Source organism: Bos javanicus, chromosome 13 (genome assembly GCF_032452875.1).
Source record: "Bos javanicus breed banteng chromosome 13, ARS-OSU_banteng_1.0, whole genome shotgun sequence".
NCBI lineage: Eukaryota > Metazoa > Chordata > Mammalia > Artiodactyla > Bovidae > Bos > Bos javanicus.
In genome coordinates this window covers 77,661,711-77,688,795 of record NC_083880.1, presented here as the reverse complement: position 1 = coordinate 77,688,795, position 27,085 = coordinate 77,661,711, and the positions used below count along the sequence as shown (strand labels likewise).

At 45.7% G+C, this 27,085-nt stretch overlaps 1 protein-coding gene across 1 annotated transcript in view; it reads left to right on the top strand.

Moving 5' to 3' along the window:
* The window catches only part of B4GALT5 (beta-1,4-galactosyltransferase 5), a 77,774-nt gene extending 59,103 nt beyond the window's left edge, over positions 1–18,671 (top strand). Inside the window, exons 3-9 of the mRNA XM_061437923.1 lie at positions 7,376–7,489; positions 8,432–8,556; positions 9,656–9,772; positions 10,381–10,568; positions 11,489–11,611; positions 14,492–14,593; positions 15,482–18,671. Coding sequence (XP_061293907.1) covers positions 7,376–7,489; positions 8,432–8,556; positions 9,656–9,772; positions 10,381–10,568; positions 11,489–11,611; positions 14,492–14,593; positions 15,482–15,629 — 917 coding nt within the window. The 3' untranslated portion in view covers positions 15,630–18,671. The remainder of the gene's footprint in view (positions 1–7,375; positions 7,490–8,431; positions 8,557–9,655; positions 9,773–10,380; positions 10,569–11,488; positions 11,612–14,491; positions 14,594–15,481) is intronic.
* Positions 18,672–27,085: the final 8,414 nt, after the last annotated feature.

Here is a 27,085-nt window from a genome sequence, read left to right as displayed (position 1 = left end):
CCCTGGGTCGGGAAGATCCCCTAGAGGTGGGAGTGGCCACTGCCCCAGTATTCTTGCCTGGAGAATTCCACAGACAGAGGAGCCTGGTGGGCTGGAGTCTATGGGGTCGCAGAAGATGGGGCACGACTAAAACGACTGCGTATGCACAGAATGACGTGGAGAAGCTTCTTGTCACCGAAAGCCATGGGTATGTGAGACTGCGAGTCTGGCACGGTTTGCTCTGGGTGGTTGAGAGAGATGCTCAGGAGACTGTTGGCATCAGGAGAGAATTCTCTGGGTTCATCCAGGCCAGCCACTTTACTCATGTGTTTGAGGTGAGTGGTGGGGTGGCCTGGCATTTCTCATTCTTAAATACAAATTCCCAAGCACCATTCTACCCAGAGAGACAGTTCTTCCCTTTGTATACACGAGCACATACACACCAGCCTCCCCACACTGATGACCTGAGTCCCCACACTGATGACCTGAGTCCCCTTCTGGTTACATACTCAGAAAAACGTCCTCTTGCCCACATCCTTCAAAACAGGTCTGTTGTTGTAGACAGATAAAGTCATTGCCAGGATGTTTTGTACTGTATTCAAGGAGGTGGATGTTCTTAACTTCCTTCTCTCTGGTTTTGGGTGGTCAATCCATAGTCGTAATGTCTCCTGTCCCAGCAGGTAGTCATTCTTAAGTGGGCTAAATCCCAAAGAATGCAGATTCTTTGTATATTACAAGTACTTTTAAAGATGTCCGGATGACATCTTTCTAAGTGTGAGTGTATGTGTATTCCAACCCCCCCCCAACTTTTTTCAAACAGAGAGGCAGGTGCTTGGCCTTTTCGCAAATGGGAAGAGAAAGTAGTGATTCCTCCTGGATCTGTTGGTTAGCACTGTGAAGTCCCCACTCAGCTGGATTTGGTAGTTTGAGGGAGAAAGCAGAATTTTAGCACCCCCACATATTGGGGTAGCCACATAAACCTGAGTGCATATTGGACTTCCCTGGGGGCTTTACAAAATACCGATGTCTGCACCTCATGCCCAGAGTTCTTATTTAATAAGTCTAGGGTATAGCCTGGGCACAAGGATATTTAAGAAGCTTCCTGCTGCTAAGCTGCTAAGTCACTTCAGTCAAGTCCGACTCTGTGCGACCCCATAGACGGCAGCCCACCAGGCTCCTCTGTCCCTGGGATTCTCCAGGCAAGAACACTGGAGTGGGTTGCCATTTCCTTCTCCAATGCATGAAAGTGAAAAGTGAAAGTGAAGTCGCTCAGTCGTGTCTGACTCTGAGCGACCCCATGGACTGCAGCCTACCAGGCTCCTCCGTCCATGGGATTTTCCAGGCAAGAGTACTGGAGTGGGTAAAAAGCTTCCTAGATGATTCTAATATTCAGCCAGGACTGCCAAACCACTGATGTAAAGCAGAGTTGACCAAGTAGGCTGTTTGAATCTACAGGTAGGAAGCATGTCCTCTGTTATAAAAACAGTTGCCTTCTTTGGTGCCTACCTCCCTTGCTTGAAGAACATGTTTTGGTTCAATATGGTTTAGATTTAAATTAAAAAGTAAAATCATGGTCATAGAAATTCAGCAGGCTGGCTTTTTCTCTCAACGATTCCCTCATTCAGTTGGGTTGTACTTTAGAAGACCAAGAAATTGGTGTTTGGAACCCCTGAGGAGAGTAGGCAATACAGTCCTCCCATTTCCAGGCAGCTGGAGGAAGAGAACTAGGGCCCCACAGTAAGCAGACACAGTTTTTACCATGGCGTGCGTGCGTGCGTGCGTGTGAAGTGGCTTCAGTCATGTCTGATTCTTTGCCATGTCATGAGCAATTAATTTTCTCTGCCTCTTCCACTTTAAAAGGCTTCTACTGCTAGTGGGAAGGTAGATTTTGTTTAAATTTTTACGTAAAGAATTGAAAATGAGAATTGATGGAATTAGGGTTGGTGGGGTGGGGGTTCTCCAAGGTGTAGGGCAAGGTTATGGACTTTCAATCAGGACTTGTATATTTGAGGCTTTCTTAACAATGACATTATTAATTTAGTAGCTGGAAGAAAAAAAATAAGTGGTCTTTTGTTTCCTGCTTGCTGCTGATGAAACAGGAGGAAAGGGGGCAGGGCACAGCCTTTAAAAGAATGACGTAGCTGTTGAATACGACACAAACTGGTTAGAACCAACTGGATCCAAGATGGTGGATGAGTCGACTTGCGCTAGACTTTGAGCCTCAGTGTGGTTCATTGTAACTCATCAGCAAGCTGAATGACAAACCATGGGTACCATGACAGTTCTGGGGCTGAGCATAAAAGGTCAAAAAGTAGGCAGTGACCCAGTTCCTGAAAATCTCCACCCCTTCCCGAAAATAGTTGCAATAATCCTCCCATTCATTAGCCCATGAAATACCAAGCCCGTAAAAACTAACCACCACGTATTTTGGGGCCTCTCATCTTCTGAGATGGGACTTGCCTGGTGGCTCACTGGTAAAGAATGTAGAAGGTGCAAGTTCAGTCCCTGGGTTGGGAAGATCTCTTGGAGAAGGAAATGGCAACGCACTCCAGTATTCTTGCCTGGGAAACCCTATGAACAGAGGGGCCTGGTGGGCTACAGTCCACAGGGGTCACAAAATTGTCAGACACAGCGAGCAACTAAACAATAGGGACAAATGTCAAGGTCATCAACCTATAGTTTAATCAGGTCTCAGACTCGCACCAGGCACGTCTCCTCATAGGAGTTCTGTATACAGTGCCTCACTTTCCTTATCTGTAAAAAGATAAGAGATTGGAGGACCCCCTTCATACCTCCCTCTAGAAAAAAGGCATTTGCAATAAAGACATCACTGAAATAACAGTAGATATTGTGTGTATGTATGTGTGTTTAGTGCTGTAAACCCTTAAAAATGAGAAGCGCAAGAAAGGAGACCACCTCAAAAAATGATGGAAGTTGGAAAGCAGATGGACCAGTGATAAAGGGCTTAACAGACCTGAGAAGACTCACTGCTAATGTGCAACAAGGAAAGCCAACCACCCCATAGTTGATACCGCAGAATCGCTCAGAAGCTCAGAAGTTAGAATATCAGGTATTTCTGGAGATAAAAATAAAGGTGGCAACTAAGTTAAAGATGGGTTGAAAGCTGTTTAAAAAGCAGCCCGATATTCTATCCCCCAGCCTGGCAAAGTACTGGAGACTTGATAACCCCCAGCCAGAGATCATAAAACAGAGGGCCTGTCAGCTGGGGCACCTGGCTTTTTTCAGGGTGCCCCCAGCTTTTCCTCCTCCTGTTTCAGGATGCTTGTAACAAAGACTGTACCATTCTGGCAGGAGATTAGAATGACTTCTCTGGGAAACCTGACCGGACCAAGAAGAAAGATCCAAAGATACTGACCCTGGAGGTTTCCCATCCAAACCTCTGACCAGAACACCCTCCAAAGAAGAACCTCCATCCAGACGCTTCCAGTTAGCTGATTCCGAGCCCCACTCTTAAATGTTAGCAGATGGCCAAGCGTCACTGTGCTGGCGATCAAAACAAGTAACAAATTGGAAGAAACAATTTGCTGGGAGGAGAAAACTTAACCAGCACACATGTTCTCAAGGGTCAGAGGAAAAGGATTGTAAACATGGAACAAGATATAGAAAAAGATGTACCTTCGGAAAATTAAAAGGACACTTGGAAATAAAAAAAAAAAGCAGGAAATGATAATTAAAAGGACTAGATAAAATTGAGGAAATCTCTCTGAAGGTAGAGCAGAAAAATGGCAGGATAGAAAGTCAGGTAGAAAAGATGAGAAATTTTAGGGCCAGGAGGCCCAACATCTAAGTCATATTTCTGTTTCTAGAAAGAGAGCCCAGAGTACAGAAGGCAGGAAATCGTCACCACAGTGATACCTCCGAAAAATTCTTGCACAGGACTTGAATCCCCAGACTTCAGAGGCCACTACATTGCCAACGCAGTGGGGCAGGCACACCAATATCAAATTTCCTGAACAAAGAGAAAGTTCTTCACGCTTCCAGAAAGAAATTACTGTTACCTTTTACAAAGAATGGGAATTGGAATGACTTTGGACTTACAGGCCCAGGGGACTGTAGAAGGAAGTGGAACAGCACCTTTACAATTCCAAAGGAAAATTTATCTCCAGCCTAGAATTCTGTAAAACCCATGTATCAAGTGAGGAAGAATAAAAATAATCAGATATCCAAGGTTTCAAAATCACTTCCGTTTCCCCGCTTTTAGGAAGCCACTGGAAGACTGTGCTTTACCAAGTGAAAACAAAGAAGTTGAAGTTAGGAAAACTGAGGTTCGACACTCTAGGGAGATGAATGGACTCCCCTGGCCACTGATGAAGGGAGATCCCAGAGTAGCCCGAGTGAATCACGCTCCCAGGAACACCCGTCCACGTTGGAGTGGGTTGGGAGGCGCTGGACCTTCATAGCAAGAGGAAGACCCGATGCCTGTGTCTTGAGGGGAAGTGAAGTGGCGAAGGGCAAGACACCCACTGTCATCATTCCACGTAAAACGGAGCAAACAGGAAAACAAGACAGTCCGGGGGGGGGGGGGGAACTGCAGGAAAGGAAATGTAATCATCCTTTCCACATTTCTCAGCAACAGAGAATGCGTATTGAATCATCATAATAGAAATACTGAAGATTGTCCTAACCACAATCAGCATGTCTGACTGCAGGGATACTGGAGGATAGGAAGGGCATGTGTGTGGTGGCGGCAGGGGAGGAAGGGTACGAAATCTTCATCCCCCATAGTGAGAAGTTAACAGACCTAAAAACAAAGCATCGAGATCAACTGTATACCATAAAAAAGAACAGAACTGTGCCATTTGTAGAGATGTGGATAGACCTAGAGACTGTCATACAAAGTGAAGTCAGGCAGAAAATAAACAAGTATTGTACGTTATGAACACATATATGTGGAATCTAGAAAAGAATGGTACTGATCATCTTATTTGCAAAGCAGAAATAGAGACATAGAATAAATAAATAAATAAATAAATATATCTCAGATGAGTCGCTCAGTCGTGTCCGACTCTTTTCGACCCCATGAATCGCAGCACGCCAGGCCTCCCTGTCCATCACCAACTCCCGGAGTTCACCCAGACTCACGTCCATCGAGTCAGTGATGCCATCCAGCCATCTCATCCTCTGTTGTCCCCTTCTCCTCCTGCCCCCAATCCCTCCCAGCATCAGGGTCTTTTCCAATGAATCAACTCTTCACAGGAGGTAGCCAAAGTACTGGAGTTTCAGCTTTAGTATCATTCCTTCCAAAGAAATCCCAGGGCTGATCTCCTTTAGGATGGACTGGTTGGATGTCCTTGCAGTCCAAGGGACTCTCAAGAGTCTTCTCCAACACCACAGTTCAAAAGCATCAATTCTTCGACGCTCAGCCTTCTTCACAGTCCAACTCTCACATCCATACATGACCACTGGAAAAACCATAGCCTTGACTAGACGAACCTTTGTTGGCAAAGTAATGTCTCTGCTTTTGAATATGCTATCTAGGTTGGTCATAACTTTCCTTCCAAGGAGTAAGTGTCTTTTAATTTCATGGCTGCAGTCACCATCTTCAGTGATTCTGGAGCCCAGAAAAATAAAGTCTGACACTGTTTCCCCATCTATTTCCCATGAAGTGGTGGGACCAGATGCCATGATCTTTGTTTTCTGAATGTTGAGCTTTAAGCCAACTTTTTCACTCTCCATTTTCACCTTCATCAAGAGGCTTTTTAGTTCCTCTTCACTTTCTGCCATAAGGGTGGTGTCATCTGCATATCTGAGGTTATTGATATTTCTCCTGGCAATCTTGATTCCAGCTTGTGTTTCTTCCAGCCCAGCGTTTCTCATGATGTACTCTGCATATAAGTTAAATAAACAGGGTGACAATATACAGCCTTGACGAACTCCTTTTCCTATTTGGAACCAGTCTGTTGTTCCCTGTCCAGTTCTAACTGTTGCTTCCTGACCTGCATACAAATTTCTCAAGAGGCAGATCAGGTGGTCTGGTATTCCCATCTCTTGAAGAATTTTCTACAGTTTATTGTGATCCACACAGTCAAAGGCTTTGGCATAGTCAATAAAGTAGAAATAGATGTTTTTCTGGAACTCTGTTGCTTTTTTGATGATTCAGCAGATGTTGGCAATTTGATCTCTGGTTCCTCTGCCTTTTCTAAAACCAGCTTGAACATCAGGAAGTTCACGGTTCACATATTGCTGAAGCCTGGCTTGGAGAATTTTGAGCATTACTTTACTAGCGTGTGAGATGAGTGCAATTGTGCAGTAGTTTGAGCATTCTTTGGCATTGCCTTTCTTTGGGATTGGAATGAACACTGACCTTTTCCAGTCCTGTGGCCACTGCTGAGTTTTCCAAATTTGCTGGCATATTGAGTGCAGCACTTTCACAGCATCATCGTTCAGGATTTGGAATAGCTCAACTGGAATTCCATCACCTCCACTAGCTTTGTTCGTAGTGAGGCTTTCTAAGGCGCACTGACTTCACGTTCCAGGATGTCTGGCTCTAGGTGAGTGATATACATACACACCAAGGTGGGTGTGGGTGGACTGAGAGACCCGGGATTGCCACGTACACACTGCTGATAACTAGGCATGAAATGGATGACTGTGAAGCACAGGGAGCACTGCTCAGTGCTCTGTGCTGAACTAAATGGGAAGGAATCCAAAAAAAGAAGGGATATATGTAAATGGGTACCTGGTTGACTTTGCTGTTCAGCAGAAACTAACACAACTTTGTAAAGCAAGTATACCGCAATAAAGAAAAAAAGGACACTGCCCAAAAAAGAAAAGATTGGCTGTATAGGCTGATGGAGATAAATACTAAGGTATGCATATACGTACATGTTGGTTGCTCAGCTGTGTCCGACTGTTTGTGACCCCATAGACTGTAGCCCACCAGGCTCCTCTGTCCGTGGGATCCTCCAGGCAAGAATACTAGAGTGAGTAGCCATTCTCTTCTCCAGGGAATCTTCCCAACCCAGGGATCGAACCCAAGTCTCTTGCATTGCAGGCAGATTCTTTACCATCTGAGCCATCAAGGAAGCCCCAAATACTAAGGTAGTTGATGAAGAGAAGTGAGGACATTTCCTTTCAGAAAGACATGGGAGGTGATGCTGGTTTCTCTTTTTTATTTATGTTGCAAGGTTGTTTGACTATGAACTGACTGCATATAAAACTATAATAACAGTAAGAATAGAAACACTGGTGAAATAGTATCATCTGATTAACATTTCTATTGATGTATTGAAATTTTAGCTGAAGGGCTAAGTCAGCATCCTGCCTCACCGAAAGATAATGACTTAGAAAAATCCTTGTTTGGTGGACATCTGAGAATTGCAGAGATGATGACTTGTACCAATCGGAGCTGCCTTTTCTTTTCTTTCCTCTCTAGATTATCCTCTCGACTTGAACCACAGCGAATCCTTCCTACAGACCACGACTTTTCTTCCTGAAGACTTCACCTACTTTGCAAACCATACCTGTCCCGAAAGGCTCCCTTCCATGAGTGAGTAGAGTGCTTGCTTATCTTCCTCTGCGTTTAAAACCGATGTCCTTCTGTTTGATTAAAATAAAAGGGAGAGTGTTCCTGGTCTCTCGATATGTCTACTTACAGAGAGATTATAAACTCCTGGCCCTTGGAAATAGGAACTATGAAGGTTGCATGTGTCCTGGCTCCTCTCCAGCCCTTCTGCAGGGCCGCCTATGTTCCTGGTGCCATTTCCCACCACATTTTTCACTCTTTGCTTTGTAACTTGAGGTCTGTTAAGATATCCTTGAGAAAGTGTAGGCAACCAGCTTTGTCTTTTACTATAAATCTCACACTGATTGTATAACTCATTTAATATGAGGGAAGTTATTTTCTTAACAAAGTGCTGGTTAAGAAAAATTCTTGCATCTTTTTTTTCTCTTCCTTTTTCCTCTTCCCCTTCCCTTCCTCTTTCCTTCAGAATCTCGTGTGTAACCTAAAGCAATGACAGTGTACTGTTACACCTTTCCTGTGCTTTGGGGCTTCTTGGACTATCTTCTTCCTGACTTGAGTTCGAGATGATGCATGTTCTGAGTTTGGCCATGACCAGTTAGGGTCACTGATCAGTGAATCGGGCAGCATGTCTGCACTCGGCTCAGGAGCACACAGAGATGCTACCAAGCTCAGCTGCTTTTCTCCTTCCTCTTTGAGAAGTTCAGCTGCTGTTGTACTTGGTCTTCATTTCTTTCTACATCCTTGGCAGAAGCAGAACTCCCAAGTCTTTATTTCCTGATTTGCCGCTTTACCCAGTAATAGGGATGAACTGAAACCCACTGGGTTGGGAAGCAGACGTAGGGACCCCCCAATCCTTGTTAAAAAACACAGCCCACTGAAGAAGCACTGAACCACTCCAGAGATTACAGCCCTGAATGTAGGAATTTCGTGGCCTCTTACTAATTTTTTTCCCCCATCTCTGTTCAGAGGGCCCGATAGACATAAACATGAGTGAGATTGGAATGGATGCCATCCATGAACTCTTCTCTAAAGACCCAACCATCAAGCTTGGCGGTCACTGGAAGCCATCAGATTGTGTGCCTCGGTGGAAGGTAGGGTGGGGTCAGACCCCAGGTGCTGGGAAGCCTACCTGGCACTTGCTGTCATGTGAATCACCATGGATTTCACTCTGACATTTGGTAATTTGTACCCTACTTACCACTTATTGCAAAGGATTTGCATCTGATGGAAACATATTGGAGGAGTGGGTTTCCCTGAGGACTTTGCTGTAGCCGCAGACATACGCATTGTTCTGGTCACTGAACCAGGACCCTTTTTCTTCCTTCCAGGAATATTGGCTAAGCAGTGGGGGGAGGCGGGTGGTGGGTCTCTCCTGATAGATTTGCAGAAGCCATCTTCACAAATTCAGCGCTTTATGCTTTATTTGGCATTGTTGCCATGAATTTAGTGGAGTAAAAAGCAGAACTATCTAGCCTGACTATGAGAATTGTTTAGTTTTTTTCTGCATGACTGTAATCAGGAGACATCAGTAGTGTGGCTCAAGCTTATGACAGTGGCTTAAGTCAATTCTTTGAACAAGTGTTGCGTAAAGTGCTTATTCCGTGCCAGCCCTGTGAGATGCTATAGCGCAGCAGTGATCAAAGCGGATCTGGAACAAAGCAGTGTTTCCACCCCATCACTGGGATGTAAAGTCAATTTAATGATCAACGTTAAATATATATATATAAGTGTTTTTTTATGTCGGTTAAAAGTATTCATTTAGTACATGTGTTGATAATATGGGGCTTCCCAGGTGGCTCAGATGGTAAAGAATCCACCTGCAATGTGGGACAACCCCTGGGTTGGGAAGATGCCCTAGAGAAGGGAATGGCTACCCACTCCAGTATTCTTGCCTGGAGAATATACAAGACACAGAACAAGGCTTTGCTCTGATGTAAAGGAGTGTTAAGACATCTCACCTCCCCTCCTAATCTCTTAGTTAGTGGTTGGGACAAGCACACCCACGTTGTTCTAAAACAAGCTGCGCTAGAATAGAGAGACAGGAGATACTATTGACAAAAGGGCGACTGCAGAGAAGCGGAGGGTAAGGCAGCTCGCCGGAGCCCCCCAAGCGGGCCGGGCCCCAGTGCTGTGGGAGTAGTCGAGGGAGCTCGCTGACTGGGCGGCCTCTGTCACTGTGACCCGCTGCAGGTGGCCATCCTTGTCCCCTTCCGGAACCGCCACGAGCACCTCCCGGTCCTGCTCCGACACCTCATTCCCATGCTCCAGCGCCAGCGCCTGCGGTTTGCGTTTTATGTGGTGGAGCAAGTGAGTGGCTCTTTCTTCCCTCTTCTTTCTTTTCCAAGACTACAGTTGAGAGAGCTTCAGGCTGATCCATCCTTGGGGTTAAGAGCCCATAAGATGGAAAACTCACGATTGAGTGGCCCTGTGGGGGCAGGGAGCAGAGGGCGTCCTGCGCTCCTCCGTGGAGACGTTCAGTACCAGCAGGTCTGCGTGCTGCCTGGAACCTCGTTTGCGCTTGAACAGAGGCCTCTTGTGGGCTGCTTTTCCTGGAACTGCTTTGGGTATTGTCTTCACATTTCAGACCCAGGAGATAAGGGGCTGCAGGTAGAAATGGCCGTGTTGTTCTTCCTTTCGTGTAGGGGGCTGGGTACCCTTCTAAATGCCGTTGCACAGCTGACTGTGCCTTCAAACGGCCTTGGAGAGAGAGGCTTAGGTTTATCCTTATCACCCTTTTTTATTCCTGAGGAAGTTGAGGCCAGAGGTCAAGTGATGGTGAGTCAGTGATGAACCAGGCAGGACCCACCTCCCTTCCGGCCTAGTGATCTCTCAATAAGGTCTCCTTTAGGCAGGGCTGAGGCAGCAAAGATTCTTCTTCAAGAGTCCTTTTAAAAATAAAGTTCTGCTTCTTTTAGGTTGGCACCCAACCCTTTAATCGAGCCATGCTTTTTAATGTGGGTTTTCAAGAAGCAATGAAGGACTTGGACTGGGACTGCCTAATTTTTCACGACGTGGATCACATACCAGAAAGTGATCGTAACTATTACGGATGTGGACAGATGCCAAGGCATTTTGCGACTAAACTGGATAAGTATATGTATCTGTGAGTTTCATTTCCTTTTAATTAAAGAGGTTAAATTTAGAAGGATGATGAAAGATCCAAGGATGACCAAATCAAATTAGCTCCAACGTGAATCGCAATCTACTGATGAATGGATAAACGAAATGTAGTATATCCATTCATATGATGGAATGCTATTTGGCAATAAGAAGAAATGAAGTACTGATACATGTGACAGTCTAGATGAACCTATATGCTCAGTGAAAGAAAACTAGCTACAAAAGACCGAGTATTATATGATTCAGTTTGTATGAAATGTCCAGAATAGGCAAATCTGCAGAGACAGAAGGAAGAACAGTGGTTGCATAGGGTTGAGGAGAGTAGGGAGAAATGAGTGACTGATGACGGGTGCAAGGCTGCTTGGTGGGGGGCGGTGATGAAATTGATTAACACTGATTGTGGCCATGGTTGCAAATCTCCATGAATATATATAAAAAAAACCCCATTGAATTTACACCGTACATAAGTAAATTAGGGACTTCTCTGGTGGTCTAGTGGCTAAGACTCCATGCCCCCAATGTGGGGGACCAAGGTTTGATCCCTGGTCAGGAGACTAGATTCCGCATACTTCAACAAAGATCAGAGACCCCACCTGCCACACTCAGACCAAACCAATCAATCAATAAATATTTTTTTTTAAATAATAAATGGGTAAGTTGTATGGTATGTCAATTCTGTCTCAATAAAGCTGTGATTTAAAAAAAAAATGAGAAAAGAAATTTAATTAGCTACTTGGGTGGATGCATTTGGCCCGAGGAAACCATTTCAGGTGGTTTGGGGCAGTAGCACAGCGAGTATTGCTTTACTTAAGACTTAGTTCTCCCATGAGATGGCCTGTTCTAGGGGGAAAAGGAGAACACCCTTTCATGCACGGATAATTGATGCCATACATCTCCTTTTAGGCTTCCTTATACTGAGTTCTTTGGCGGAGTGAGCGGCTTAACAGTGGAACAGTTTCGGAAGATCAACGGCTTTCCTAACGCGTTCTGGGGGTGGGGTGGAGAAGATGACGACCTGTGGAACAGGTATTGCCCTTCTTCTGATGTCTTCTAGAAACACTCCCTTAGGCTCTCCAGACCAGCACCGTCTAGTAGGAATATGACGCATTAAGCCATGTATTTAATTTTCAATGTTCTAGTAGCTCTATTTAGAAAGATTTTAAAAAAGGAAAAAGGTGAAATTAATTTATTATATTAATAAAAATATTTTAACAATTATACTTACTGCAGTATATCCAAAACAATACCATTTCAACATGCAATCCATATAAAATTTATTTTAATATAAAATATTAATGAGATATTCTGCATTCCTTTTTTTTTCTTACTAAATCTTAGAAATCTGGTGTGTACTTTACACACATAGCCCATTGCACTGAAACCTTCCCAAACCAGAGGTCAGATATGAGTTATACAGATTTATCCATGCCATCAGGTACGGCTCGTATTTTAAGTTTGTAGGAACAATCTCATGTGTGAGTAGTGTCAAACAGTATTTTTGTACAGTAAGTAAATAGTAGGGGCTTCCCTGGTGGCTCAGCAGTAAAGAATCCACCTGCCAGTGCAGGAGATGCCAGTTCAATCCGTGGGTCGGGAAGATCCCCTGGAGAAGGAAAAGGTAACCCACTCCAGTGTTCTTGCCTGGGAAATTCCGTAAACAGAGGAGCCTGATGGGCTACAGTCCATGGGGTCACAAAGAGTTGGACACAACTGAGCCACTAAATAGCAGCCCAGCAACTATGCCATTTTTACATAAGGGATTTGGGCATTCTCGGATTTTAGTAACTGCAGGGCGGGTGCTGGAACCAGTTCCCCCACGTGGAAACTGAGGAACGACTATATATCACAATGAGAGTATAAGTTGGATTCAGAGGAGGCTGGTAAAAATTCAGATAATACAGAAGTGTATAAACAAAAGGGGCTTCCCTGGTGGCTCAACGGTAAAGAATCCACCTGCAATGCAGGAGTCGTAGGAAATGCAGGTTTGACCCCTGGGTCGAGAAGATCCCCTGGAGGAGGGCATGGTGACCCACTCCATGGACAGAGGAGCTTGGTGGGCTACAGTCCATAGGGTCGCCAAGAATTGGACACAACTGAAGTGACTTAGCATGCACGCACGCATATAAACAAAAGAGTGTAAGTCCTAATCCCCATTGATACCCTGTTTCCTTCCCAGGAAGTAGCCATTTCAACAAGCAGTTTCTTTATAGTTCTTTCTATTCATACATAAACAGCCCAGACACATCCCTTCTCCCCTTCTAATCATGTCAGTACAGAGAGCCATTTCATTGTTATTACAATTATGTGGTATTTCCTTGTGTAGACAGACAGCAATTTATTTTTAATCCTGTCCTGTTGATGAACAGTGTTGTTTAATTTTGAGCATCTTCTGTTCACATGTGCAAATATTTCTGTAGGTTAATTTCCTGGTCGCAGAACTGCAGAGTCAAGAAGTAAACGCACTTTAAAAATTTTGATAGGTATTGTCTGATTTTCCTTCAGAAAAGATTGCAAAAGTATTGTGACCAACAGTACATAAGCGTACAAATTTTCTTAGCACACCACCTGCTTTTGGATATAAACGACCATTGAAATTTGTGCCCATTTCAGCACAGCAGCTCCTGGACAATTCTTTCTCGGTCTGTTAGGTAAAAATGGCATCTCATCCTTTTAATTTGGGTTTCTTAGGAACCTGGTGAGGATGAGCAGCCTTTCCATACTGGTTTGACTGGTTTCTGAATCTAGTTGGGCTCCCCTAGGACATCTGTTGGAGAAGGCAGTGGCACCCCACTCCAGTACTCTTGCCTGGAAAATCCCATGGACAGAGGAGCCTGGTAGGCTGCAGTCTATGGGGTCGCTAAGAGTTGGACATGACTGAGCGACTTCACTTTAACTTTTCACTTTCATGCATTGGAGGAGGAAATGGCAACCCACTCCAGTGTTCTTGCCTAGAGAATCCCATGGACAGAGGAGCCTGGTGGGCTGCCGTCTATGGGGTCGCACAGAGTCAGACACGACTGAAGCGACGCAGCAGCAGCAGCAGGACATCTGTTCTGCCGGCTCATCCTGTTCTTTCTCCAGCTCAGCAAGGAGTCCCTCAGGCCAGGAATGTGTGACTGTTTCCCCAGCACCCCACACAATTCCAGGCACACAGTAGGCATCTCATACATGGTTATCAAATGAGAGGGAGAACACATCTTCACCCTGTCAGCTGTCCACACCCGCGGGTTCTGAATTTGAGGATTCAACCAACTGTGGATTGGGGGGTGGGGTGCGGAATTCCGAAAAGTTCCAAAAATCAAAACTTGCTTGCTCCCCATAAGCAACTATTTACATAGCGTTGACGCTAGAGGTGATGTAAGGTCTGCTGGAGGATGTGGGGGTCATATGCAGATACTGTGCCACTTTGGGCTTCCCAGGTGGCTCAGAGGGTAAAGAATCCACCTGCCAATTCAGGAGACGTAAGAGACACAGGTTCCATCCCTGGGTCAGGAAGATCCCCTGGAGAAGGAAATGGCAACCCACTCCAGTACTCTTGCCTGGGAAAGTGTGTGGACAGAGGAGCCTGGTGGGTTACAGTCCATGGGGTCACAAATGAGTCAGACACGACTCAGCGACTAAACAACAAACAAGCTGACCGGGGGGCGGGGCATGTGTGCACACATGGTTGCACCTGTCACTGAGACCCCATGTCAAACCTCGGGAATTTTTAATTTCTCTTTTTCAAAACTTTTCATATTGTAGACTTCTTTTCTAAAACCATGAACTTATCCAGAGGGAAAGTGACTTGAATATATAGATGCAAAAGAAGCACTGTTGTTCAGCTTGGCGTTCCTCAGCCTTGGGATAGGTTTGGTCTCACCTGTCAGACTTGATCATTTTACCCATCTTCTTTGTCTTGGACAGAGTCCAGAATGCAGGCTATTCTGTGAGTCGGCCAGAAGGTGACACAGGGAAGTACAAGTCCATTCCTCATCACCATCGAGGAGAGGTCCAGTTTCTTGGAAGGTTGGTGCAGTTTGTTTATTCCTCATACAAAAGTCCTGTATTTCCAGGGTCCTCAAGCATTGCAGTCCCCGGGCTTGCTCCTCACCCCTTCCAAGGTCTTGTTCAGACAGCTGTTTGAGAGTTCCTGTTTATCACTCACTGAAGTGTGAGGCAGGTGTTTGGGGGCAAAATGATACTATTGGTGAAAAATGTGATTGTCAGATCTTTTAAGGAAATCACTCCTTCTCCTTAAGCTTTGTAGTTGTCTGCGCTGTAGCCCTTCAGGGAGTTGGAGAAAAACCCATTCGGGTCAAAGTCTGTGTAACTGACGCTCATGTGACAGAGTTTGGCACCCTCTCTGCGAGCTCAGTTCTGGAAGGGTGTCCCTGAGCCTCTGTGCGGCTGCAGCTGCTGTATCACCCTGTACACCTTCAAGGAAAAGAACTCCAGGTCAGGCTGAGCAGAGGCGAGTGCATGGCGTGCATCTCCAGGTCCTCGGGAGTGGCTCTTTCTGTCTTTTGTTAATTGTTGGGAGGACTGTCCTCACGACAGTCGATCTGACTGCATGAACTGTTTTCCTGGGGAGTAAGAGGGCACTGAATACAGACGGAACTTTCTCGTCCCGCCATTTAACGTCTTACCTCCGCTTCCCCGCTCAGTGAGTGATCTCGAGCGAGCCAGTTAGGACGGTGAACCTCGGTTTCCTCCTCTGCCGAGGGGCAGGCGCGTTAAATAAAGTCCAGCAGCTCGCGTGAAATAGGAGGTGTTTCCAGGTCTGATAATGGCGCGCAGCCTGGAGGAGCCGAACGGCAGATGACCCGCCCTGCGGGGCCGGGCAGGAGCGTGGTCTCCCCGGGTCGTGCTGCTCGGCCCCTGGCTCAGAGCCGCCCCTGTGCCCCCGCTTCACAGGTACGCTCTGCTGAGGAAGTCCAAGGAGCGGCAAGCGGTGGACGGCCTCAACAACTTGAAGTACTTCGCGAACGTCACGTACGACGCCTTGTATAAAAACATTACCGTCAACTTGACACCCGAGCTGGCTCAGGTGACTGAGTACTGAGAGGAGGAGGGAACAGTCGTTGGCTTCCCCCACCGCCCCCGGGACAGCAGCCCGCCGACGCGTCTCGGGGGGCGCGCCGCAGAGGAAGAGAACAGGAAACCCAGCGCCCCCTGAAGGATCACAGGGTTCAAGGAAAAAAAAAATGTGAACAGAGCACACGCACAAAAACGCCTTCCCCGTCCGGACCCGCCGGGGTGGAGGGAGGCGCCCGGGAACTGACCGACGTCTGTCCTGCTGCCCTCCTCCCCGGCCTCCCGCCCCGTCTCAGCCACGGGCCTCCGCAAGCGGAACCGGAGCCGCCCCGGAGCCTCTTCCCCCGCGAGAACGGCCTGGGCAGCTTCTTGGCCTCCAGAGCAGAGAGGCAGACCCGCGCAGGGCAGCTGTGTTTTAGGAAGAGCAAAAGGAAACTCCACACAACCATCCTTCTACATATCTGGTGTTCCCTCTCTCTCTCTCTTTTTTCTAAATTACCTGCTTTGGGTGGGGATTGAGGGTGGAGGGGGAGGGCTTGGGGAAGAGAAATAGACATGCAACAATCACTTCTTGAAGAAGTATAATTGTAAATAAGCCATGTAAAATGCCTTTTTTTTTTTTTTTTTTTAATTTTCTAGCTGGCTCCAACTCAAACCGAGGGTTTATATATCAGATCCTGTATTGGTTTGGCAGATGCAGGAACTCGGCTAAAAGGGAACGACAGCCATCTCCCCGGTTGCTGTCACTGTGGAAGGGAGTGGACATAGAGCATGTCACAGCAGAACAAAACAGCCCAGTCATTATCACCAGTGGCCAGCTGCTTCTGCCTCACCTCCCGTCCCCTTTTCCAAAAGCGTTGCTCTTGACTTTGGCTTTGGTTTTCTCTTCCCTGTTGGGCAGTCCTTCCCGGTCCCAGCCTTGTGCTGAACAGGAAGCTGTGTTAGGATAGTGCTGTCCTGCTTGAAGCAAACCCTTCAGGTGGGCCCAGTGCACACCACTGGGTCTCTCACCTTGGTGTCTCATCCTTTCCTCGGCATCAGGAGAGAGTGGGGGTGTTGGTTTTTCCTACTTTCTGTTTCTCCCTCTTTCTTTCGCTTGCTCTTGTGGACCGTGGCCACAGTTTTTGAAATCTGTGCCTAAATTACCAACCAGCTTCAATGATTCCTCTGAATATTCCCCTTTTTGGTTTCTGGAAAGGTTTTTTTTTTTTTTTGGTTAACATTATTAACTAGTGTTGGGTTGGCCAAAAAGCTTGCTTGGGTCATTCTGTACCATCATACGGGAAAGCCCAAATGAACTTCTTGGCCAGCCCAATATATAGAATCATGAGCAACTGAATGATGTGGAACTTAACCAGGGAGCAGGTGACACTTGTGTGCTGCGGGTCAACTGGGATCCAGGCTAGACCAAATCAGAGCTTTGGGATTAGCTTAACAAAGCTGCCGGACAGACAGACACAGGAGCCCACATGCTCCTTTCACACCCCCATGTGCTTTTTTGAAGTCAGATTCTAAATTGCATTTGAATTTGTGCCTCTGTTTCCCTTGAACCAAATCCCTCACCTCATAGTTCCCTTTGGCTCCTGCAGAATTCTGAGAAATACCAGGTTTCCCCCATCCTTTTCCATAAAACATATTTATGTATCCATACTAAAGAGTACTTTCTGAGGAGTACTTCATAGTTTTTTTTTTTAATTGCCTTGTTTGCCTTCAGTTTCCTTAATTTTCATGGTTTACATGGATGTGTGTGTAGGGGCTGTATTTGTGTATATACACGTGGGTTGGGGTTTTTGCATGTGTGGGTTCCATGGACGTATGATCCCCACAAGCTGTGGGAGTGATTGGCCAGGCCTTGTTTTTTTAATGTGTGTTTTTGTTCTTTCGAAGAAGAGGATGCTATTTAGAAAAGAAACCGCATTGCAAAGCTCTTACCAGCTCGTATGAGAGAGCAGATTCCTGCCCTTGAGCACGCTGGTAAGTTGTTATCATAAATGTTTTAAAAGAGTTTTGAGCATTTCATGCTTTAAAAGACCTTCACAGGGAATATGACACACGAAATTCTTTTGGTTTTCCTTTGACGTAAGGTGCATAAAGCAATAAAAATTTCTTTCTCCCTTCCTCCATGCGCCCCCAGGCCTCGTGCTGGCCTGGCCTCTTCTTTCTCTGAGAGCTGTGAGCTGCTTTCAGTGTGACAAAATTACGATGTCCTTTGGAAGAATTTGCCAGGGCAGACTGATCATTGGTCAGGGATGGCCCATGTTTGAAGCCTTTCATTAGCGTATTTGCCGTAAGAACAAATGCTGGCAGAAAGCTAACAACACCTCATTTGACAAAGAAAATGCTGGCTTGAGGACAAAAGGAAAAAGTCTTTCCAGGGCTGGAAGTTGGGTGACTTAAATCATCTTGCAATCATGTGTGAGTTTGTTTTATCTGTGTGAAGTCTCTTACTGTGCACTGTTAAATCATTTATCCACTAAACTGAGTGGGGAAACGTAAAAGAAAAAATGAAAAACCGCAGCCAGCCCCACGTGCTGTTGATGGCGTGTTGATAGCGTGAAATTATCATGTTAAACAACAAGAACCAAGTGTGACCTTGCGCGTATTTTGGCAGCTGAAATTCCTTAAGGCTACCAAACGGATGACCCCTTAAATCAGCCTTGTCTTTCGATTGCAGTGTGCAAGGAAAAGTCTTCTTTCACGCTGATTTTTTTGGCTGGGAGGGAGTGTCCACAAAGCTATTCATATTGACAACACAGGGCCTCCCCTAAGAGCCGCTCCACCACGGACACCTATAGCTGAACGACAGCCACGTGGACTGATGGTATCCACTCACCAATGACGATGACATTGAACTAGCTTGTTTCCATCACTACGATTTTTGAGCTTGCTCTTATGTTTTAAGAGGTGCCAGGGGTACATTTTTGCACTGAAATCTAAAGATGTTTTAAAAAACACTTTTCACAAGAATATAGTCCTTTGTCATTACATTATTTACTCATGTGTTTGTACATTTTTGTATGTTAATTTATGAATGATTTTTTCAGTAAAAAATACATATTCAAGAACCAAACCTTGGTGGTTGTCTCTCTTTGTCCAGGACAGTTTGACTTCTTAGAGTCTTGGCTTCTGCTTTAGCCGAGCTGACCTCAAGGTGGTCCTGAGAGGAATACTGCAACCCAAGCCCTGCAGTCAGGCCAGTTGAGTGAAAAATGCTGCTGATGTAACCAAAGCATTGAACCCCCTGTGCTATGGGGCATCTGCCCACACTTGGGTCTTCATTCAAGAACTGGCCCAGGAAGGGGATTCCTTGGTTAGGATTTCATGTTTCCACTGAAGGGGCCACAGGTCCAATCCCTGGTTGCAGAGCTAATATCCTGTGTGCCAAGTGACCACAACAGCAAAAGATTTAAAAAGGGGCTTCTCTGGAGGCCTGAGCTTCCCTGGTGGCTCAGATGGTAACCCTGGGTTTGATCCCTGGGTTGGGAAGATCTCTTGGAGAAGGGAATGGCAACCCACTCCGGTATTCTTGCCTACAGAATCCCACAGACAAAGGAGTCCATGGGTTCGAAAAGAGTCGGACACAACTGAGCAACTTAACGCTTTTATTTTCCCTGGTGATCTAGTTGTTGACTCCACACTTCCTCTGCAGGGAGCACAGTTCCCTGATCCCTGGTCAGGGAACTAAAATCCTATGTGCCCAGAGGTGTGGCCAAAAAAAAAAAAAAAAAAGGAATTGGCCCAGGTAATGCCCATTAAGTCAAATCAGACACCTGGAGGGATAGGGGAGGGTCGATGGAGTTTGCCTCCAGAAGGTCCTCGGGCCAGTCCAGAGTTTGCCGTCTGTCTGTGCCTACTTGGAGGTTGTAATCGTAGCTTTTTTTTGTTGAAGGTTTACCGCTGACTAATATTCTGTGGAAAGTTCTGTGTTCAGGTCCTAGGGATATAACGATTAGCAAAATAATAGGTCAGCGGCCTCATAAAGCTTACCTGTCCATTTCTCCTCCTGCACTCCTGATGGAAGGTAGGATTTAAATGACAACACAGTAAGTGCCATAAGGGAGGTAACTGCAGACCGTGAGTGCATGGTAGGGAAGGCATCCCTGAGGTGCAGCAGGTGAGCTGAGCCGAGGTGAACAGGTACCCTGGTGAGGAGAGGGCAGAGAGAGCAAAGGGCACAGCGGTCAGTGTTGGGCTGGGGCAGTGGACAGGGCCAGACTGCAGTGCAGGCCCTGGGAGCCAAGGTGAAGCATTTGGGTTTGATCTTTACAGCAGTGGGTTCAAGCATTTCCAGTAAGCAAGGCTGTGTGATGTAAAGTGAAAAAGAAAACCAGGGAAAGTGTTAGACACTCAGTCGTGTTGGACTCTTTGCGACCCCATGGACTGTAACCCGCCAGGGTCATCTGTTCATGAGATGTCCCAGGCCAAGAATACTGGCGTGGGTAGACATTTCCTTCTCCAGGGGGTCTACCCCACCCAGGGATCGAACCCGCATTTCCCGCATTGCAGGCGGACTCTTTACCGTCTGATCCACCAGGGAAGCTGATGTGATGTAAGTAGAGGGTAATTTGAACAGATGGCTGGCAGCAGGGAGAATGGCATATTATAGAGGAACAAAGGAGACATAAGGGGACCGACAGGAGAATGCCGTCCTGGTGGGGGCGGGGTGTGTGGGATGGAAGGATGCTGACGTCATCCAGGATCCAGGCGCACGTTGCTGTTGGGGTGGAGGGATCCACCTCTGGCTTCCCCGCTTGTATGGATGGCAAGGCCGTTTTCTTGAGACAAGGGCACTGGAATTGGACCAGTTTCATGACGAAGATCACAAGATCAATCACGAGTGTGTTGACTTCAGGGAGTTTTGAGAAAACCAAACCAAAACAGCTAATAGGCTGTTCTACATTTGCTGGTTTGGGTGGCTCGAAGGAATAGTCAGGACCACAGATGGATTTTTGCGTCTCTGGACTAGGAGGTAAGTGAAGATCCTGGCAGACTACCGTCCACGGGGCTGCAAAGAGTCGATCACTACTGAGCATGCGTGCAAGGAGTGGGTGAGACTGCTTAGCGAAGGAGTAGAACAGGATGGGCAGAGGGAGAATAGTGTGGCCTTGACCCAGGCCTCTAAGATCTCCATTAATAACAGTTGGGAAGAAGAGATTGAATGAGCAAGGCAGACAGGAAGAGTGGTAGGAGGAAAACAGGAGTGGCCAAGACAGGAAGGTCAAGGGAGATGTTCAAGGCAGTGGTCAGCAGCACTGCATGAAGCAAAGAAGTGAAGCAAGATGAGGCGTGAAGATGAATGATTATCAGTGGGGAGAATGCTGGTCCAGGCCAGAGCCAACTTGCTGAATCGAGTCTGTGAGGGACGCCACCCTGGAGAAGACCAAGAAAGGAGGAGATGGAGTACCAGCAAATGCAGGCATTTCTTGAATTTCATGTATGGGGGTGAAAAAAGAAGGCTGGGGGCTGGAGGAAGTATGTGAGGCTCAGGGCAGGCTTTGATTTTCCAAGAGAAACTTGAGTGTGTCTTTGAACCCTAGGAAGATGCCCACCTAAGAAAGGTAGTTGAATATATGAGACAGAGAATAATGCAGCAGGAATGCTCCTGAACTAGTAACAGGTGAGTGAGACCAAAGCAAAAGCCCAAACCAGGAGGAATTAGAAGTCCTTCCAAGGCATCCCCAATAAGGTCTCCTGTGAAGACCTATTGCTATTAACAAGGGTCCAGGGTCCAGTCCAGTGAGTCACCAGAATCGGAATTCAGCTGAATTGATCTCTGGTTCTACCACTTCCTCCCCACTGAAAGTTTTTTTTTAATTTAGGGGAAGTCCAGTTGTAAAAATAGTAGTTCCCATTTATTGAGCACCGCTTCTGTGCCAGGGTCTGTGCTAATTAAGTGCCTTTTGCCCTCTCAGTCTTCAGACCTCCAAGGTGAACTCTGCCCTTTTTCAGAACGCGGTTTCTCAATCTCGCCTCTGGACCCTGACCTTTGGGGCCAGATAATTCCTTGGGCTTGATGGAGCAGGGAAGGAGGGTTGGCGTCCTCTCTGCAATGTAGCCGCACTGTGGCCTCTACTGTTTAGAGGCTCGTGGCATAGCATGCCCTGCTCCCAATTGTGACAACCAAAAATGTCACCAGACATTTCGAGGAGACCACAGGGAGAGCAAAATCCCCCAGCTTTGAACCCCTGCTCTAGAGTTGAGGAATGAAAGCCACTAAAGCCACCACTTGCCTAAGGTCACAAAACTAGCCAATGGAGCCCCCAGCATTTCAACCCCGTGTGGTTTTTACCCCAAGGTAATTGCTCTGAACCCCCAGGCTATTTCTGATGCAACTTCTTTTTTTAGTTCTTGCCTAAATACTCTTACTAGCTTTTGTTCACAAACACACCTCACAGATATTTTTATTGTAAAAGTAATGCCTGAACACATGTTTGCTGAAAAGTCTTAGAAACTCCCTTTAGGTTAGCAGTTTAGCTCATGTCTGTATGCACCTAGATACCTATGTGCAAGTATAGGGAGATAAAGACAGGTATATTTTTAAAGAAATATAAATTGTAATTACTTTGGGCTTTCTACCTTACTATTTCCTGGAGATCTTGTCTCTATAATGAAGAGCTTTCGCACGTAAAGTTCAAATACCACCTCCTCCAGGAAGCGGTGCATGGGCACCCAGTCTGCAGTGCCTCGGGCCTCACTCACCTTTCTTTTGCTTCTCAAATTTCCTCTGAATCGTACTGTGTGCTTGTTCACGCTTTGTTCACTGACTGTCGACCCCATTCCAATGTAATCTCCGTGAAGGTAGAGACTGTTGTTCCCTGCTCTAGCCCAGGCCTGGCACATAGTAGGTGCTCAATGAATACCTGTTGAAGGAATGAATGAATACATCCGTATTATCTCTTTGAATGGTTGCATGTGGTAACCTATCATATGGATGGGTGTGATTTATTTAGCTCTTCTGCTCCTGATGGACGTGGCAGCTGTGTCCAGTTTTCCATGGTCACATTATATACCACAGTGAACAGCCACATGTAAATTTGGGTGCACCTATGTAAGCAAAGCCAAAGAATGCTCAAACTACCGCACAATTGCACTCATCTCACACGCTAGTAAAGTAATGCTCAAAATTCTCCAAGCCAGGCTTCAGCAATATGTGAACCGTGAACTTCCTGATGTTCAAGCTGGTTTTAGAAAAGGCAGAGGAACCAGAGATCAAATTGCCAACATCTGCTGGATCATGGAAAAAGCAAGAGAGTTCCAGAAAAACATCTATTTCTGCTTTATTGACTATGCCAAAGCCTTTGACTGTGTGGATCACAATAAACTGTGGAAAATTCTGAAAGATGGGAATACCAGACCACCTGACCTACCTCTTGAGAAATTTGTATGCAGATCAGGAAGCAACAGTTAGAACTGGACATGGAACAACAGACTGGTTCCAAATAGGAAAAGGAGTACGTCAAGGCTGTATATTGTCACCCTGTTTATTTAACTTATATGCAGAGTACATCATGAGAAACGCTGGACTGGAAGAAACACAAGCTGGAATCAAGATTGCCGGGAGAAATATCAATAACCTCAGATATGCAGATGACACCACCCTTATGGCAGAAAGTGAAAAGGAACTCAAAAGCCTCTTGATGAAAGTGAAAGAGGAGAGTGAAAAAGTTGGCTTAAAGCTCAACATTCAGAAAACAAAGATCATGGCATCCAGTCCCATCACTTCATGGCAAATAGATGGGGAAACAGTGGAAACAGTGTCAGACTTTATTTTTCTGGGCTCCAAAATCACTGCAGATGGTGACTGTAGCCATGAAATTAAAAGAGACTTACTCCTTGGAAGGAAAGTTATGACCAAGCTAGATAGCATATTGAAAAGCAGAGACATTACTTTGCCAACAAAGGTCCGTCTAGTCAAGGCTATGGTTTTTCCAGTGGTCATGTATGGATGTGAGAGTTGGACTGTGAAGAAGGCTGAGAGCCGAAGAATTGATGCTTTTGAACTGTGGTGTTGGAGAAGACTCTTGAGAGTCCCTTGGACTGCAAGGAGATCCAACCAGTCCATTCTAAAGGAGATCAGCCCTGGGTGTTCTTTGGAAGGAATGATGCTAAAGCTGAAACTCCAGTACTTTGGCCACCTCATGCGAAGAGTTGACTCATTGGAAAAGATTCTGATGCTGGGAGGGATTGGGGGCAGGAGGAGAAGGGGATGACAGAGGATGAGATGGCTGGATGGCATCACTGACTCGATGGACATGAGTCTGGGTGAACTCCGGGAGTTGGTGATGGACAGGGAGGCCTGGCGTGCTGCGATTCATGGGATTGCGAAGAGTCGGACACGACTGAGCGACTGAACTGAACTGATGTAAGCAGGTCAACTTGAGAGTCCAAAAAGTGAAATTGCTAGGTGAAGGGTTTGCATATTTTAGATGTTGATGGAACACACCAAATTGTCCTACAAAAAGGCAGCTTGGGGACTCCCCTGGTGGTCCAAGTGGCCAAGACTCCAAGCTCTCAATGCAGGGGGCCTGGGTTCAATCCCTGGACAGGGAACTAGATCCTGCGTGCCACAACGAGAGACCCTGCATGCCACAACGAGATTGAAAAGCCCACGTGTTGTAACCAAGACCTGACGCAGCCAAATAAATGAATATATTCTTAAAGGCATTTTGGATTAATCCTTCTACCATCTGTGCATGACCATGCCCTTTGTATCTTGGTGTGTGCGTGCTAAGTCGCTTCAGTTGTGTCTGACTCTTTGCAACCCCATGGGCTGTTACCCATGGGGTTCTCCAGACCAGAACACTGCAGTGGGCTACCATGCCCTCCTCTGGTATCTCCCCGACCCAGGGATCCAGCCTGTGTCTCTTGCCTCTCCTGCGTTGGTGGGTGTTAGCCTTCGCACTAGCACCACCTGGGAAGATCGTAATCCCGTGAAGCTGATTTTGTGTGTGAGATGAGATGGGGGGAAGGGCCAGGTTTTTTTTTCTTTTTCTGAATGGACTGTTAATTGTCCCCATAACATTTGTTATAATATGTAATTTCCTCATTTTTTGAAATATGTCTCAGACATTAAATTCATTAGCAAGATTCTTGCATTCCACCAAGCTCTTTGTCTCATTCTGCTTTACATGGTTATATTTATCCCTACAATATATTTTAATGAGACAAGTGCCTCTCATTTTCCATTCGCTCCTCCAAACTTTTAGATGTAAGCTTTCTAGAAGTGGAATATACATACAGAGAAGTCCATAAATATATGTGAATAACTCTTTGAATTGTTAGAGTGACCATAACCATATAACCTCATCATTGTTAATTACTAAACATTTCTTGGCTATTTTTATGTATATTTTTATTTTGGATTGGGGTATAGCCAACTAACAAACGATGTTGTCATAGTTTCAGGCTAACAGCAAAGGGACTCAGCCATACATATACATGAATCCATCCTCCCCAAGTCCTCCTCCCATCCAGGCTGCCATGTAACCTTGAGCGGAATTCCCTGTGCTATATAATAGGTCTTTGTTGGTCATCCATCTTAAATATAACAGCGTGTACATGTCCATCCCGGACTCCCTAACTATCCTTTCCCCCTATCCTTCTTCCTGGCAAAATCACAAGTTTGTTTTCTAAGTCTGTTAGTCTGTGTATTGTAAGTAAGTTCATTGTATCCTGTCTTTTCAGATTCCATATATAAGGGATGTCATGTGATACTTCTCTTTCTCTGTCTGACTTACTTCACTCAGTATGACACTCTCTAGGCCCATTCATGTTGCTGCAAATGGCATTATTTCATTCTTTTTATGGCCGAATAATATCCCACTGTGTGTATGTACCACATCTTCTTTATGCATTCCTCTGTTGATGGACACTTAGGTTGCTTCCATGCTTTGGCTGCTGTAAACACTGTTGCAATGAATATTGGGGTGCCTGAATCCTTTCAGATCATGTTTTTCTCTAGATATACGCCCAGGAGTGGGATTACAGGGTCATATGCTAGGTCTGTTTTTAGTTTTTTAAGGAGCCTCCATACTTGCATTTTCTTAATTCAGTGAAATTTAGATTCATTTTGTCAAATTCTATTAAAAAATTATTGTGGGATTACAACTGACCTGACATTGAAGTATTAATTCGGGAAGACTTAGTATCTTTACAATATTAAATCTAATCTCCAGAATTACTAAATCCTTTTGCTCAGAGGAAACATGAACTATTCCCTCTAGCTGTGACCAAGTCATGATCCCACAACTGCGTTTTTACTAGTCGGTGGATTCACAACCAAAATCCCGTGAAAGAAAAAAGCCCCCAGGACTTCCCTGCTGGTCCACTTGCCGAGACTGTGCGTTTCCAGTGCAGGGGGCCCAGGTTTGATCCCTGGTTGGGAAACTAGAGCCCACGTGCCGCACCGAAGACCCGGCGTGGCCAAGTAAATAAATAAAAATATTTTTAAAAAAGAAAAATTCCTAAATGATAGGAAAGCAAATCTGATGGCATCTTTCTATTTTGTTGTATTATATTCTATTTCATTCCATTCCAATTACTCTTTTGACAAAAATGTCCACGATCTTGTCACCAACTAGAAATCCCGGCTCCAAGTACTTCTCTTGTAGGTGAGTTGGTCTTAAGAAGCAGGCTTTACTAATCGTAAGAGTGCCTTACATTTATATATCCGCTTTATAGTGAAGCTGCCGTGATGAAGGAGGCTCTGTGGGCTGACCACCGACTATGTGCCAAGCGCTGTGCTAAGTAACTCAGCTACATCTTTGCACTTACTCTTCAAAATGACCTCATATGGAAAGTACTGTCCTCTCCTTTTGCAAAAGAGAAAACGATCATAGATATGTGACTTCACTTAGGGCCCTACTGAGTGGGATTCAGTGCTAAGCGTGTCAGGCTCTTTCTACATCCAGCCTATCTCACCTCGTTCTTTCTCTGTCAAATTGAGATGGTTCATTTTTTTTTTGTTCACTCAGCAAATATTTGAGCACCTACACAATACCTTAGGTCCTGCCGTATACACGTCCTGGACTGAGTACTGGGGATCGAACAGTGTGAAAAACAGAATCCTTATTCTCCAGTACAGTTGGGAAGAAAGACAAACACAAACAGAACCTACTTCATAGTATCAGTTCAGTTCAGTCGCTCAGTCGTGTCTGACTCTTTGCAACCCCATGGTGTATATATATATATCAATATATCATGTCAGGGAGTGCCAGGGTGCAGCTGAGGTTTCAGTTCTAAGCTGTTCTGCCTCCACTAAGTGCTAACAGGGATGTGGAGAAACCTGCAGCCCTTGGGCGTTGGTGGGAATGTAAATGGAGCAAATGGTGTGGACAACAGTCTTTCTTTGAAAAATTAAAAATAGATTCCCACGTAATCCAGCAATTCCACTTCTGGGTATACATAGCCGGAAGAATTGACAGTCTCAGAGAAAGAGTTGTACGCCCGTGCTCATAGCAGTTTTGTTCACAGTAGCCAAAAGGT